The sequence below is a fragment of the Salmo trutta genome, chromosome 24 (genome assembly GCF_901001165.1).
Source record: "Salmo trutta chromosome 24, fSalTru1.1, whole genome shotgun sequence".
Lineage (NCBI taxonomy): Eukaryota > Metazoa > Chordata > Actinopteri > Salmoniformes > Salmonidae > Salmo > Salmo trutta.
The window spans coordinates 2,105,856-2,123,515 of NC_042980.1; the positions used below are offsets into that span (position 1 = coordinate 2,105,856).

Below are 17,660 nucleotides of genomic sequence, written 5' to 3' on the forward strand. Positions count from 1 at the left end.
ACACAGAGGGTGCATTTGTCAGTCAGTAGGGCATTACCCTGTATTTGTAGTGCCCGGTTCTGAAGGCAATCTTCCATTCATCCCCCTCTCTGAAGCGCACCAGGTTGTAGGCACTGCGTAAATCCAATTTGGTAAAGGAGACCTCTGTCTTTCTTCCTCACAAAAAATAAACTGGAGGAGGCCGGAGAGGTGGACGGACGGAGGAATCCTTGGGCCAGCGCCTCCTGGACGTAGACTTCCATGGCTTCGGTCTCTGCATGCGAGAGAAGGTAGATGTGCCCCCGCGGGAGGGTAGAACCAGGCAGTGGGTCAATAGTGCAGTCCCAAAGGTGATGAGGGGGCAGGCACGTGGCACGAGTCTTCGAAAAACCACCTGTAGGTCCCGGTGTTATAGAGACGTGGGTGGCCTGGTCCAGACTTTGGAGGTGGCACAGACACAGAGAGGCAATTCCCCTGACACTCCTGACACCCAACAACCTCCTACCTGTCCATGATATCCTGAGGTTATGCAACTGTAACCAGGGGAAACCTAAAACTACGGGAGAGTCTAAGATGAGGAAAGTGATGCGTTCATGGTGGGTGTGAGCAACTATGAGAGAAATGGGAATCGTGGTCTGGCACACCAGTCCTGTTCCTAGGGGACGGTTGTCTAGGTCATGGACTGGGATAGGGGGTTGTAAAGAGACTAGAGGAATGCGTAATGACAAGGCCACTAGGGCAGGACTCTGGGAAGGTGACAGGAAGGAGGACGGACTGGGTGGACAGAGAGGAGCAAGGCACAACCACGCCTACCTGGGAAAGTGCAGGAGCGCTCCCCGGCCTGTCACTTCCTCGCCTGGTTCTCCTTCTAGGACAGGTCTTCCAGGGGTGGTCCGACTCCCCGCAGTAGAAGCAGAGACCCTGTTGACGGCAGCGTTGACGTTCCTCTGGGGGAAGGTGCTTTGTGCCCACCTCCTTGGGCTCAGTCTCGCTGGAGGTTCCTGGGAGAGACCCGAATGCCCGGGATGGGCGACGACGGGCACGTAGGAGATTACCCAGGCGGATGGCCATGGCGATGAGCTGGTCCAGCTTGAGGTCCTCATTTCGACAGGCCAGCTCAGTCTGGACATCCGTCTGTAGCCCGCTGTGGAAAACCGTCAACAGGGCCTGGTCGTTCCAGCCAGTGAACATAGCCACTGTCTGGAAATCCAGAGCGTACTCAGATGCTGTCCTGGACCCCTGGCGTAGACAGAGGAGACGCTGACCTCCATCTCGGCCCTATGTAAGGTGGTTGAAAATGTCACGGAAGATTTAGGTGAAGCACTCATAGGACTGCACTTCTGGACCGTCCCTCTCCCAGACGGCGGGCGCCCACTCCAGAGCCCGGCCTGTCAGCACCGAGATCACCAAGGCCACCTAGTCCCTCTCGGAGGCCGTCCTGGCATGACGGGCAAGGTGGAGGTCGCTCCTATAGAGGAGAGGTCGGGATGTCCTGCTGCTTCCTGTTCTGTTGGGTCAGTCATTCTGTCACAGGTGTAGAGAGGAGTAGGCAGGAGGCAGTTAAAGGTTTAGAACTATTGAATTTATTAAAGCACCATATATAAAAGCGGGATGAAACCCAAAGTGCAAAATAATAGAGTACTCAGGAAATAGTAGGTAGGAATAATCATAATCACTGCCCCAAAACGTTCAGAATGTTCAAACTAAATCATTTGAAGATCTTAAAAACACATTATATGGCTAATGATGATATAGTCCTCACTCTAGCATACTATACTATCCCACTACAACCCACTATAATAACTCCGCACCTACAAACCAAAAATAGGTCAGTATAACAAACACATAGCCTATGAAAACCCTACTACTACAATTACTATTGCCATCACTACCTACTATGCTACTACTATTTCACAATCATAAATACTTCAAGACTAGCAAGCACACTACATTTACTTTAGTAATGTCCTTTTCTAGTTCAAATTCATGTTTCATTGATTCCTTTCATTTGTTTGACTGGTTGATAATCTTTACCATAATCTGAGCCAACGGAGTATTCTAAACAACTATGTATATTGGTATTGAAGCAAATTTATGAATAGTGAATTATGTACAATATGTTTCTTTCACTCCGGCACCTTTAAAGTGACGTTAAACTGACATGTTTTCATTAACATGATGAACGTGTTCTTCGTGCCAAATAAATTACATACAGTAACTAAATTGAAAGATAGATATTTCTCGTAGCAAATGTTGTTATTCAGAATGAGATAATATCTTGGGTCAATGGCAGGTCATTTCCACTCATGGATGTCTTCGATTCCAGTGATTCTGAACCAGGGGAGTAGGGGCAGATAACAAACAGCTGATATAAAATATATTTTTTCAAAGCGTTTCAGTGGCGATTCAGAAAATAAAAAGGTTGAGAAGCTCTGCTCTATTAATTTTTTCCTTTCACTCTCTCATCACAGATCCTTTTCCCAATTATCTCTCTCTCCCACTCTCTTATCTCTGCAGCTGGAGCCTTTTGTTATTTACACTTGAAATGATAATGACATCATAAAATGAGGCCAGCTGCTCCATTTTGCACCGACATCACACACAGCCAAATTTGTGTTATAAAGAGATGAGGGAAACAGACACTATTGTATCATTCACATGTGGAGTGGCATGGGGGGGCATTTGTAAAGTTGAATGTATGATTTGAATCAGCTGTGGGGTTGTTCCCTCTAATTTACAGTACATGGATGACCCATTCTCAGTGTGGTATACTGAGCCAATAAGTCAGAAACAGACTGGCTGTAGGGCAGTCGAGCAGATTCCAGAAGGACTGGTACATCTTAGGGCCCGATTCGGGTTTAGACTAAATCTGCATAGGTGATGTTTTGACGGTGTCAAATCCATAACGGCTCCCATTATAACTAAAGCGGACATTGCCATTGGCTACACGGAGTCGCATTGAGAGAAATCCCATGCAGTCTTGTTCACAAGTTTGAACATGTGAGATGTAATCTACACCTCAATTAGGCTGTAATTATTTTGTTTTAAGATTTTCAATTTGAGTGTCATTATTTCTATATAGCCTACACTTTCTCCTTCTGAACTTATAACACGAGTGGGACGGGCATGGCTTCGTGACAATGATCACAAGAGCAGCTGCTCATCAATTTGACAGCTCCAACGCATTTTCACCTCCAACACTGCCAAAACATCAGCTATGCGTGGGTTGGCTATCGCCGGTTAACGCTTGATTTGATTGAATCTAGGCCTTAGGCCAGGATTAAAACCAATCACACTTTTCAAGAGCAACTGAATCAAAAAAGCATATTCCTCCTTTGAAAAGGACTAAATAGCATCAATTTGAGTCAGAAACATTTATTCTAGTACCAAACATGAGTTTTGTGAGATTTGTGACAAGAGTTCATCAAGATGTTAAGAATGTTGGGTTTGGATTATAATTATGCAAACAATTCATGCCCTCTTTCGCCAAGATCCATGTGAAAATGGTCCCTTCTTGCCCTGTTTATACCTGGTTCTAACCTGCGTCCTTCGTCCTGCTCTTGTCGTGATCTTGTCTGTTTACACACTGATCATAATCAGGTCACAATGCGCCTTTTATTCGTCTACACCAGTCTGAAAATGTGGGCACAATCAGATTATGGACAAGACCAGGACAAAGGACACATGTTAGCACCAGGTATAAATGGGGCTTTTGAGACTGAGCAAAGATCTCTCTATGGATTGACCATTTCTTTGTCTCCGGTTCGACAAAGCATGCTTCCAGGATGTACAACCAACTGTGGTTTGCACGCCATGCCGAAGGACCCTACCATGCGGAATAGGTGGTTGGAGTTCATTGGTCCCTATACAGGAAGGTATGACGATTGACGTGTTTGGCAAGGTAGTTTGCCTGCTGGACCCAATGGGTTGAGGCAAACTATTGTCATATCCAGGATGGAGTGTCATGCACTCTACCCCTCCTGCCACCTGATTGTACCTGTCCATAACCTGTAATACATTACATATATGGAAGGGACTTAATCAACCACTGGAGACTTGAAGACAGAATGTCACCCAGAGAGCTGTGCATAGTTATACAGACAAATCCTTAGATTTGGCCAAATAGACCATAGAAATATTAATACATTCCATTCTAGTTCTGGTTAGACAGCTGAACTTGTACACTCACACAACTTATTTTCATTTTCTAGGTAAAGTGTAGTCTTTTAAAGCACATCTACACTGCTCAAAAAAATAAAGGGAACACAAACAACATCCTAGATCTGAATGAAAGAAATAATCTTATTAAATACTTGTTTCTTTACATAGTTGAATGTGCTGACAACAAAATCACACAAAAATAATCAATGGAAATCCAATTTATCAACCCATGGAGGTCTGGATTTGGAGTCACACTCAAAATTAAAGTGGAAAACCACACTACAGGCTGATCCAACTTTGATGTAATGTCCTTAAAACAAGTCAAAATGAGGCTCAGTAGTGTGTGTGGCCTCCACGTGCCTGTATGACCTCCCTACAACGCCTGGGCATGCTCCTGATGAGGTGGCGGATGGTCTCCTGAGGGATCTCCTCCCAGACCTGGACTAAAGCATCCGCCAACTCCTGGACAGTCTGTTGTGCAACGTGGCGTTGGTGGATGGAGCGAGACATGATGTCCCAGATGTGCTCAATTGGATTCAGGTCTGGGGAATGGGCGGGCCAGTCCATAGCATCAATTCCTTCCTCTTGCAGGAACTGCTGACACACTCCAGCCACATGAGGTCTAGCATTGTTTTGCATTAGGAGGAACCCAGGGCCAACCGCACCAGCATATGGTCTCCCAAGGGGTCTGAGGATCTCATCTCGGTACCTAATGGCAGTCAGGCTACCTCTGGCGAGCACATGGAGGGCTGTGCGGCCCCCCAAATAAATGCCACCCCACACCATGACTGACCCACCGCCAAACCGGTCATGCTGGAGGATGTTGCAGGCAGCAGAACGTTCTCCACGGCATCTCCAGACTCTGTCACGTCTGTCACGTGCTCAGTGTGAACCTGCTTTCATCTGTGAAGAGCACAGGGCACCAGTACGAATTTGCCAATCTTGGTGTTCTCTGGCAAATGCCAAACGTCCTGCACGGTGTTGGGCTGTAAGCACAACCCCCACCTGTGGATGTCGGGCCCTCATACCACCCTCATGGAGTCTGTTTCTGACCGTTTTAGCAGACACATGCACATTTGTGGCCTGCTGGAGGTCATTTTGCAGGGCTCTGGCAGTGCTCCTCCTGCTCCTCCTTGCACAAAGGCGGAGGTAGCGGTCCTGCTGCTGGGTTGTTGCCCTCCTACGGCCTCCTCCACGTCTCCTGATGTACTGGCCTGTCTCCTGGTAGCGCCTCCATGCTCTGGACACTACGCTGACAGACACAGCAAACCTTCTTGCCACAGCTCGCATTGATGTGCCATCCTGGATGAGCTGCACTACCTGAGCCACTTGTGTGGGTTTGTAGACTCCGTCTCATGCTACCACTAGAGTGAAAGCACCGCCAGCATTCAAAAGTGACCAAAACATCAGCCAGGAAGCATAGGAACTGAGAAGTGGTCTGTGGTCACCACCTGCTGAACCACTTCTTTATTGGGGGTGTCTTGCTTATTGCCTATAATTTCCACCTGTTGTCTATTCCATTTGCACAACAGCATGTGAAATGTATTGTCAATCAGTGTTGCTTCCTAAGTGGACAGTTTGATTTCACAGAAGTGTGATTGACTTGAAGTTACATTGTGTTGTTTAAGTGTTCCCTTTATTTTTTTGAGCAGTATATATGATATTTAGAGCAGATTTTTTTGTTGATAAACATATTTACACGCAAGCTGGGTGATGTTTGTGCAATCAGTAGGGATATTAATTCTGGGATTTGTCCCACGGGATGCTCTAACAGCAGACATAAGGAGAGACAAAACTAGCCAGATATTGTGTTGTAGGACAGTTGAGCTGACTGAAGACCACCGGCATTCAACTCACAGTAGTTGACTTCGTTTCCACGATAATATCTCTTTATATGAAACTTTAAATCTAAGTTGCAAGGGTAGAGATGCTATTAAATTACTAGAGGGGCTATGTCATTAATCCTCAAACGTACACAATTAGGTGAAAATGGCAGCCATTTTGGACAGGGAGAAATCCAAACCAGACTTATTGGAATGAAAGGCAGTAGAGGCATGATCCTGATTTTACTTATGCAGGAAAATAAAAGCAAGGCATGTGATAGAACAGAAATTGTGTAATAAAATTATTGTCAACCTAAAATATTGTTGTATAGTTATAAATACAGTTAATATAGGTTTTATGAAAAATGTCTGCATAAATAGCCTCTAAAATATATGTAAACATACCACAAATGTGACTTGTTTCAGGAAACTAGGTGTATGTCACATGTCACTACGTCACACGAGAGCCATTTGAACGTAAAAATCAAAATCAAATCAAATCAAATTTATTTATATAGCCCTTCGTACATCAGCTGAAATCTCAAAGTGCTGTACAGAAACCCAGCCTAAAACCCCAAACAGCAAGCAATGCATGTGAAAGAAGCACGGTGGCTGGGAAAAACTCCCTAGGAAAAACTCCTGAGAAAGGCCAAAAACCTAGGAAGAAACCTAGAGAGGAACCAGGCTATGAGGGGTGGCCAGTCCTCTTCTGGCTGTGCCGGGTGGATATTATAACAGAACATGGTCAAGATGTTAAAATGTTCGTAAATGACCAGCATGGTCAAATAATAATAATCATAGTAATTGTCGAGGGTGCAACAAGCACGTCCGGTGAACAGGTCAGGGTTCCGTAGCCGCAGGCAGAACAGTTGAAACTGGAGCAGCAGCATGGCCAGGTGGACTGGGGACAGCAAGGAGTCATCATGCCAGGTAGTCCTGAGGCATGGTCCTAGGGCTCAGGTCCTCCGAGAGAAAGAAAGAGAGAAGAGAGAATTAGAGAGAGCATATTTACATTCACACAGGACACCGGATAAGACAAGAGAATACTCCAGATGTAACAGACTGACCCTAGCCCCCCGACACATAAACTACTGCAGCATAAATACTGGAGGCTGAGACAGGAGGGATCATAAGACACTGTGGCCCCATCCGAACTTTTTGTATTTTTATCAAACTGCGTTTTTTGGCAGAAATGCCTTCTGGAACATGTGAACTTTGATTTGCCTTATTAACAAACTTGTATCCCATCTGTAAATATGAATACAATTGATAAATTACGAGCCTAGTTGGTTTAGCCACAGGAAAAGACAGCAATTTTCCCGCTAGCCATGATTGGCTGAGATAATGAGTGGGCTGGACATGCCGAGAGATGAGTTCGGATTGGTCTGTTATGTAGCACCCTTCTGCCTATTTGAGCTGGTCAGTATATGTAGCATGTAATCCTTTCTAATGCAGCTTTTTTTAACGATATCACATAGTAAAACTGCATAAGTGTTGCTCTCCACTTTCTGGAGTACAGAGTTTTGAAATCAGTGGGATTAGAGTATGATAGCTAAGGAGATAGAGAAAACACCTGTCTCCGGATTACATCTTCAAACTAAGGGCAACAATGGCATCCGTGACCGAGAGGGAGAAGTGTCCATCCATGTATACGGGTAAGATAGTCTAGCAAGCTAGATTTTCAGATATTACACATTTCAAATTTAGTCAGAAAGTTATTTTAATTTCAAGTTAAAGTGTACTGTTAGCTAGCTTGCTAACGTTAGCTGGTTGGCTCGCTAGCTAACGTTACATGTATGATCTGTGTAGTAATATTATTTGTATCTCAGAGCCATTTGCTTTGCTTGTTTAAGCCCAATGTTAGCTAGCTAATATTGAACATGGTTGGTTAGATACCTGCAAATTCATGCAGGGTAGTAACATCATTAGTTGGGATTATGGTTAATATTTTAGTTAGCTAGCTACATGTCTTAACAAAAGAGTCCACTATGCAAGTAACCATTTCAATAGAATGTTAATGATGTCACTGCGACAACTGTTAATAGAAATAGCTGGTAAATTCGCTCTGGCTATCTACTCCGATTTCAGAGCACTCTTGTCTGAGTGTGCCAGAGAGCAGAATAACTGACGAATTTACAAACGCTCAACACCTATTGAATATTGCCGATGTAGGGAAACGTTGGCAAAAAAAGTTTAATTAAATTGTTGCCATCAGCACAGGTGCAGTCCCCAACGGTCTGGATAACATAAAAACAGCCTAACCAGGTCTGCTAGGGTGACTAAAATGGTCCGAGTGAGCTGTTTTCTCATTTGTGTCTGGAAGTAGCTAGCAAGCTAGCCAATGTTAGCCAGTTAGCTTGGGTGCTTGACTTCTGTTGTTATGACAGAACGCTCAGATCCACCCTAGTCCTCGGCCAGAGCATCCAGTGTGCACTCTGAAAGCTTGTTAACCTCTCTAGGGTATGTGGGACGAAATCGTCCCACCTACTCAACAGCCAGTGGAATCCCGTGGAGCGATATTCAAATACCTTAGAAATGCTATTACTTCAATTTCTCAAACATATGACTATTTTACACCATTTTAAAGACAAGACTCTCGTTAATCTAACCACACTGTCCGAAAAGGCTTTACAACAAAAGCAAAACATTAGATTATGTCAGCAGAGTACCCAGCCAGAAATAATCAGACACCCATTTGTCAAGCTAGCATATAATGTCACAAAAACCAAAACCACAGCTAAATGCAGCACTAACCTTTGATGATCTTCATCAGATGACACTCCTAGGACATTATGTTATACAATACATGCATGTTTTGTTCAATCAAGTTCATATTTATATCAAAAAACAGCTTTTTACATTAGCGTGTGACGTTCAGAACTAGCATACCCACCGCAAACTTCCGGTGAATTTACTAAATTACTCACGATAAACGTTCACAAAAAACACAACAATTATTTTAAGAATTATAGATACAGAACTCCTTTAGGCAATCGCTATGTCCGATTTTAAAATAGCTTTTCGGCAAAAGCCATTTTGCAATATTCTGAGTAGATAGCTCGCCATCACGGGCTAGCTATTTTGACACCCACCAAGTGTGGTACTCACCAAACTCAGATTTACTATAAGAAAAATTGGATTACCTTTGCTGTTCTTCGTCAGAATGTACTCCCAGGGCTTCTAGTTCAATAACAAATGTTGGTTTGGTTCAAAATAATCCATAGTTATGTTCAAATATCCTCTGTTTTGTTCGTGCGTTCAAGACACTATCCGAAGGGTGACGAAGGGTGACGCGCCCGACGCGTTTCGTGACAAAAGAATTCTAAATATTCCATTACCGTACTTCGAAGCATGTCAACCGCTGTTTAAAATCACTTTTTATGCGATTTTTCTCGTAAAAAAGCGATAATATTCCGACCGGGAAACCCTGTTTTCGTTCAAAGACGAAAAAATACTTCACCGTTCTGCCGCCTTCTGAGAGCCTATGGGAGCCGTAGGAAGTGTCACGTTACAGCAGAGATCCTCGGTTTTCAATAAAGAGAGTGTAGAAGGCCAAGGAATGGTCAGAGAGGGCACTTTCTGTAAGGAATCTTCTCAGGTTTTTGCCTGCCAAATGAGTTCTGTTATACTCACAGACACCATTCAAACAGTTTTAGAAACTTTAGGGTGTTTTCTATCCAAATCAAACAATTATATGCATATTCTCGTTACTGAGCAGGAGTAGTAACCAGATTAAATCGGGTACGTTTTTTTATCCGGCTGTGCAAATACTGCCCCCTATCCCCAACAGGTTAAAGAGATGGGCGGGGCTAAAGCTTTTAGAGGGTGTGAACGATGCTGAATGGATGTAGACAAAGAAGAGCTCTTCAGTAGGTGTAACAAAACATTCAAAGGCCATTTTCACAAAAGAGGTTACAAGTTTAGCAACTTTCAAAGCAGAATTGCTTTCCCATTGTTCCTCAACTGTTCCTCAACTGTAGTGTATGATATGATTTGACTGCAGGGGGGAAAGGAGACCCCCAGCTCCGCTAAAACCATTGACAACTGTGTGCCGTTTTCAAGGGATTGTTAAATAAATGTTAACTATTTGATTGTAATAACGTCACCTCTTGAAGAGCGTAGTCAGAAGTACACATTTCAAATTATTCCATGCAAAACAATTACACACATTTATCTCTATCAGAGTTATACAGCAAGTAACTGCATGCTTTTCATGATCAGTGATAATCAGAACTGTGTAGTTCTGACTAACTTCTTCAAGAGCTTGGGGTTTCCTGTCCATTTTTATTGTGCTTATAACAAAATGCATAAAGGATTTATGGAAACTATTACAAATATGCTATTGAAAATGTGGAGAGTGGTACTCAGTAATGTGTTGTATTGGATTTGCCCCAAACATAACACTTTGTATTCAGGACAAATCATTTTTGCTGTATTACATTTTTTATTTTTTATTTTATTTCACCTTTATTTAAACATAGAGGTGCCTGCATCATGTTAAGGACTGAAGAGTTTTTCAGGATTAAAAAGCAATGGGATGGAGCTATGCACAGACACAATCCTAGAGAAAAACCTTCTTCAGTCTGCTTTCCACCAGACACTGGGAGATTTATTCAACTTTCAGCAGGACAATAACATAAAACACAAGGTCAAATGTACACTGGAGTTGCTTACCAAGAAGACAATGAATGTTCATGAGTGGTCAAGTCACAGTTTTGACTTAAATCTACTTGAAAATCTATGGCAAAACCGGAAAATGTTTGTCTAGCAATGATCAACAACCAATTTGAAAGAACTTGAATAATTTTATTTGTAAGGGCCTACATAAAGCTGTCCCAACAGCAGAGCTTTCTTTTCAGCACCATGGAGTGAATCATTACCACCGCTACACCTGGCTATCAGCAGAGCCTTGTCTGGCAGCAAAACAGTTCATTCAGCCTTTTTTACTGCCTTTTTAAAAACATGGCTGACTTGCTTAAACAAATGCGGTTTCTACTGACAATTGAGATGTACAAAATATGGCATAAGGGAACTATGAGAAGATAAGAGGCAATCTGTAATTTGGATGAAGACATTAATGAGCGAGCTAAAACAGACGTAGTCAATACAAATATTTCTTCAGCACTTTTGAAATGTACAGCGACAGAATTCAGAACATGGGCCGTTCTTACAGTATTCTCCCTGTACACCAAGTCAGAACCGTAGGATAAATAAAGGAGGCATATAAGCAGACAACGAAAGCTCATACAATATTGGATGAGGACATCTCTCTAAAACAGGCTATAGGCTACATGTGCACCACCAAGTCAGAACAGTAGGCTAAGTTATGAGTGTGAAAGGGACCAAATTATTATGGTGAGGCACATGGTCTTACTACACAACATACACTTAGTATTATTTTCTTAGCGACGGTATACATATCTCCCTGAAATATTACATAATTTATATAGCAGCATACAAGACATTTTTGGTGACACAACACCTTGTTGTGCTCACTTAAACAGGAAGGTGGTGTGGCAGTCCTTCTTGTGGGCAAATTTTGTCATCAAACTTCGTCATCAATGTCTGACATCCTCTGGATTTATGGTGCTTTCAAGACAACTGGAAACTCTGAAAAAAAACAAGGTTGAATCATGACATCAGTGATCTTCAGGTCGGAGCTCTAGAAAGAGGCCTGAGTTCCCAACTTGGATGGATGACCGTTCAAAACGTATTTTCCCAGTCAGAGCTCATTTTTTTCAGAATTCCCAGTTCTCTTGTATTCACTGAAGCTTGTGATTACCCAGTTCCAAGTTTCCAGTTGTTTTGAACGCGGTAGAAGTCATGCTGGTTTGACAGCATGGCCAATGTATTCAACTTTTTCTAGCCCACGGTGTTGCTTTGAAAAGACTCTTAAACCCAGACTTGGACTACACACCCTCTCCACTGAATAGCAGGCTAGTGATTGCTTTGAAACACTTGCAGTTAGCCACTGATTCCTTCCAAACCACTCATTGTTGAATTTGCAATTTTCAGCTTGTGTAATGTTTATGTACAATGGCCGATGAGCACTGATATGTTTTATCTATAATTTATCTTCATATGACAAGGATTGAAAAGGGTTTGCCAGTAGATTGTCAACTTCATTCATGATAATGACTGCTTGTCTAGCTTGCTAGTTAAGATTTTGAAAGTATGATGTTGACATGATCAGTCCAATCAAAGTTAGGGTAGATATAATGTGATTTGACATCATTTTATCTGTGGCCAATGACCTTGAGCCTTCTTGGATGGGCACTTCTAATGTAAATCTATGGCAGCACCCAAGGGCCTTGAATTTTTGAGCTCTCTCTGTAGATTTTGCGGTGAGGTAGTGACCCCATGAGTGACAGAACACTGAGCCAATCACAGTTCAACTAGAGAACATTACCAACCCCTACACTCTGTATTTTCTGCTGGCTGCCCCACCACCACAGAAAGCACTGAGCTAGGCTGAAACACCTGCATTTTGGAGCTGCCTTACTCAAGAAAGCAAAAAAGAGACCATGTTTGTATGCAGCTTTATTAACTCAATTATTATTATTTTTACATTGTTTTCAAACTGATATGTGACACGTATTAATGCCAAAATCACATGCTAACAAGCTCTGCCCCACCTGCCCTGAATGACAGGTCGCCACTGTCTAGTATACAAAATAAAGTACAACTACATTTATGTCTATTATTCTTGGACATTCAGAATGATATCTTACATTAATCATCTCTATCAATTTCTTTTTAACAGGACTGGATTCAGAAAACAATACTGAAGATTGGCTCAATGCCACTAACTGCCATAATGACTGATCTGTGAAATAACTGAAAGGTGGCGTGTGCGTGCGTGCGTGCGGGTCAGTAAACGGTCAGTAAACATCAAAGTTATAGCGGCTACTGGGGTGGGATCATATCAACATTTTAGTCCCGACAAAACACATACTCCATATAACTCGTCCAGAATGTATCCTCGTTTGGATCATTGTTAGTGTAGGCGCATGTGCCTGTGGAGCTACAAGCCACCATGTGAAAGCCAACCTCCGTCAGCTTGTCAAACGCCTGCTCAAGGAAATTGAATTTCAGGTAGTAACGGGACGTGTACCTCTCCGGTGGCCGATCGGGGTCCCTGCTCTCATTCAAAGTGTCTGAGAACACCTCTTTGGCAAGGGACGTTTTCCCACACACCGTGATGCGCGCCACTCTTCTGAACTTGGCGTCAGTTTGGATATCTCTACCGATAGTATACGATCCCCGGTATCCAATTGTGATGTACCCTGACTTTCTGGACTCCCGAGACGGGGAGTGGGCGCTGCTCATTGCAGACATCATGCGCAAAGTTTCCATTCCGCTGGAGGTCCCTATGCCGCACTGGAGCACACCCTCCTCGGGCTTACTCTGGCAAATATCGTCACTGATGGAGTTATCTTTGCTCATCCTGGGGCTGATGCGCATGGACAGGTCCTGCAACTGGAAGAACTCAGCCTCTCTCTGCAGCCGGCTTTGCTCGGGGAAATAATCAGGCAGTACCAGGTTGAGGTCCCGTAGGTAGTCTAAAATATAACGAAACAAGAATCCGTCCCTGTCCAAGAAGTAGCGCCCTTTGTTGTCGCGCGCCAGATCCTTTGGAGTCTTCTTGCTGAACATGGTCCAGAGGAGCGAGTCTGGGACAGCGACCAAAGTTATGTGCCGTGTCACATACACCTGTCCCCCTACATTCAGTTCAATTACCTCCGAGAAAGGGGACTCGGCGCCAGAGATCCCCCGCTCTGTGTCTGTGTCTGCCAGTGACATCTTCACTCGCAGCCCTGGGTCTATGTTACCGACTGGAATCATGTAATAATGAGAGTGAACGTCTAGCAGTTTGTTTATGTAGTGCTGTACTTGTCGGTGTGGGAGGAGAGAGTAGACAGCTGATTTGAGTGATGACTGTTAACCCTTTCTAAAAGGGTGATAGAAAAGACTAGGGGAGACCGGTTGTTTGTAGGCTTTTTGAGTATACAATTCATGGAATTCATAAAGTAAACAGTTACTCAATAGCGTTCATTATTAGTTGTACATAGATTGCATGAAAAGTAACTGAATTGAAACTCACACACCAGAGAATTCAGATGCTCTTGTTGTTCTTTTACAAGACTAAAGGTGACATTTGTGTTTACCTGTATTGTGACTACACATTCACTTACATTTTTTTCAGACACACACACACACACAACTCTCCTCCACTCCTCTATGCACCTCAGATCGCCAGTGCCCTGCCCTCACTCTTTATGGCCATGTCTGAAGTCCCCCTACTACGTCTTGTCTGTATGAGTAGACCCTGTATCTGTCTGCAGTTTTGCCAAAAAGACATGCACTAGTTATTCTCTTACAGATTACAGGTGATTTGTGTGTTTAGCTATGAAATGTTTAATTTTTACATGTACATACATGCACAAACACACCAATACTTTTTATTTTATGTAAATGTTTTATAACACACATACTTGTCACGTTCTTTCCTGTACTTGAATACTTATTAAATTCAACATTTTTCATAATAAGTTTTCATTTGTTTATTAGTATCTTATTTACACTTAATCTCCTTATTTCCTCCCTACACCTTTGCAGATCTAAGACAAAATTAAAGTAAAAACCTATTCTCTTCCTATTTAGTGTTTTTCCACCTGCATTTTGTTGTCAGACCAGTGAAGATGGTAGAAAACTGTACTATTTGTATGGACCCTAGGTTACCCTTTCCCATTGTTATCATACTACTAGTATGTCATATGACCTTAATCAGAGCTCCTGCTCACCTGATGTACCATGCCAGGTATGTATAAAACTGATGTTAATGAGAGAGGGAAGGGTGTGGTCTGTGTAGGTGTGGTCTTTACTCCCAAATGTCACTTAATATAACTCCATATACTGTTGTAAAGGATGAGTAAACACATTGCATTGGGAAAGTATTCAGACACCTTGACCTTTTTTGTTACATTACTGTCACGTCCTGACCAGTAAAAGGGCTGTTTGTTATTGTAGTTTGGTCAGGGCGTGGCAGGGGGTGTTTGTTTAGGGTGTTTCGGGGTTGTTTGGGTTATGTTCTATGTTCGTGTATTTCTATGTTATTTCTAGTTGGTCTATTTCTATGTGGTGTTTATTGGGTTGACCTTCAATTGGATGCAGCTGCTTCTCGTTGCCTCTGATTGAAGGTCCTATTTATAGGGGTGTTTGTTCTATGAGGGTTTGTAGGTAGTTATTTCCTGGTTTAGTTTTTGTTGCACCTGACGGGACTGTTTGGAGTCATTTGTTTTGTATACGTGTTTATTTTGTTTTTCCTTCTTCAAATAAAAAAAGATGAGTATAAATTTTCCCGCTGCGTTTTGGTCCACTCCTTACGACAATCGTGACAGAACTACCACAACCAACGGACCAAGCAGCGGAGGAAGGAGCAGCAGCAGAGCTATAAGGAATCATGGACATGGGAGCAGATACTAGCGGGAGAAGGACCATGGAGGAAGGCTGGACAGGACCGGGAACGTTATGTGGGTACACGACTGGCAAGGAAGCCTGAGAGGCAGCCCCAAGAAATGTTTTGGGGGGGGGGGCACACGGGAAGATTGGCTAGGTCAGGCAATAGACCTGAGCCAACTTCCCGTGCTTATTATGGGGAGCAACGGATCATGAGAGCACCGGTGTATGCGGAAGTGCGCACGATCCCAGCTCCTCGCAAGTGCTGTGCTAGAGTGGGCATCCAGCCGGGTAGGAGTATGCCTGCACAGCACATCTGGCCACCAGTGCGCCTCCTAGGCCCAGGCTAACCTATGCCTGCTCTACGCACGGCAGCCATCAGGCCTCTGCACAGCCCAGTTCGCCCTGTGCCAGCACTCCGCTCGTGCAGGGCTACCGTTACCATCCAGCCAGGACGGGTTGTGCAGGCGGTGCGCTCTAGCCCGCCGGTGCCTACTCATGACCCAGTGTATCCAGTTCCTGCTCCTCGCACTAGCCTTGAGGTGCGTGTTTCCAGTCTGGCGCCTCCAAAGCCAGCACCATGCACCAGGCCTCCAGTGCATCAACCCAGTCCAGTACGTCCTGTTCCCGCTAATCGCACTAGCCTTGGGGTGCGTGTCTCCAGTCTGGTACCTCCAGTACCAGCCCCACACACTAGGCCTCCAGTGCGTCAGCCCAGTCCAGTTCGTCCTGCTCCTCCTCCTCTCACTAGCCCTGTGGTGCGTGTCCCTAATCTGGCGCCTCCTAAGCCAGTCCCAAGCATCAGGCCTTCAGTGCACAGTTCCCCGTCCAGAGCTTCCGGCGACAGTTCCCCGTCCAGAGCTTCCGGCGACAGTTCCCCGTCCAGAGCTTCCGGCGACAGTTCCCCGTCCAGAGCTTCCGGCGACAGTTCCCCGTCCAGAGCTTCCGGCGACAGTTCCCCGTCCAGAGCTTCCGGCGACAGTTCCCCGTCCAGAGCTTCCGGCGACAGTGCCCCGTCCAGAGCTTCCGGCGACAGTACCCCGTCTAGAGACGGCCCACAGTCCGGAGCCAGCAGAGACGGCCCACAGTCCGGAGCCAGCAGAGACGGCCCACAGTCCGGAGCCAGCAGAGACGGCCCACAGTCCGGAGCCAGCAGAGACGGCCCACAGTCCGGAGCCAGCAGAGACGGCCCACAGTCCGGAGCCAGCAGAGACGGCCCACAGTCCGGAGCTCCCAGAGTCGCCCTCCAGTCCGGAGCTCCCAGAGTCGCCCTCCAGTCCGGAGCTCCCAGAGTCGCCCTCCAGTCCGGAGCTCCCAGAGTCGCCCTCCAGTCCGGAGCTCCCAGAGTCGCCCTCCAGTCCGGAGCTCCCAGAGTCGCCCTCCAGTCCGGAGCTCCCAGAGTCGCCCTCCAGTCCGGAGCTCCCAGAGTCGCCCTCCAGTCCGGAGCTCCCAGAGTCGCCCTCCAGTCCGGAGCTCCCAAGCGGTGCACATCAGCCCGAGGTCTCCAGCGACGCGCATCAGCCCGAGGTCTCCAGCGACGCGCATCAGCCCGAGGTCTCCAGCGACGCGCATCAGCCCGAGGTCTCCAGCGACGCGCATCAGCCCGAGGTCTCCAGCGACGCGCATCAGCCCGAGGTCTCCAGCGACGCGCATCAGCCCGAGGTCTCCAGCGACGCGCATCAGCCCGAGGTCTCCAGCGACGCGCATCAGCCCGAGGTCTCCAGCGACGCGCATCAGCCCGAGGTCTCCACTCCAGCGACGCGCATCAGCCCGAGGTCTCCAGCGACGCGCATCAGCCCGAGGTCTCCAGCGACGCTCATCAGCCCGAGGTCTCCAGCGACGCGTATCAGCCCGAGGTCTCCAGCGACGCGCATCAGCCCGAGGTCTCCAGCGACGCGCATTAGCCCGAGGTCTCCAGCGACGTGCCTCAGCCCGAGGTCTTCAGCGATGTGCCTTAGTCCAGAGACTTCGGGAGGGGTAAATAATAATAAGCAGTTAGCGGGGGTGGACAGGTTAGGTTGGGGAGTAAGGCCGGAGCCTGTTCTTGGTTGGGGAGGGGGGTGGGGTGTAGCACAAGAACCGTCGGTGACGGTGGCCACCCTCCCTTCCCTCCCTTTAGTTAGGGGATTATTTTTGTGTTGGGGATTATCTGTGTGTTTTTTTTGTTGTTTAAGGTGCATCCGGGGTCTGCACCTTTGGGGGGAGTGGTACTGTCACGTCCTGACCAGTAAAGGGGCT

The 17,660-nt window shown here is 45.6% G+C and overlaps 1 protein-coding gene across 1 annotated transcript; it reads right to left on the minus strand.

The window, feature by feature from the left end:
- Nucleotides 1–12,716: 12,716 nt before the first annotated feature.
- On the minus strand, nt 12,717–14,941 carry LOC115161498 (BTB/POZ domain-containing protein KCTD12-like). Its single transcript, XM_029712478.1, has one exon. The coding sequence runs from the start codon at nt 13,806–13,808 to the stop codon at nt 12,897–12,899; it is 912 nt and encodes a 303-aa protein (XP_029568338.1). The 5' UTR covers nt 13,809–14,941; the 3' UTR covers nt 12,717–12,896.
- Nucleotides 14,942–17,660: the final 2,719 nt, after the last annotated feature.

Coding starts and splice junctions, on each gene's coding strand:
- LOC115161498 (XM_029712478.1), bottom strand. CDS start 13,808: ATGATTCCAGTCGGTAACATAGACCCAGGGCTGCGAGTGAAGATGTCA.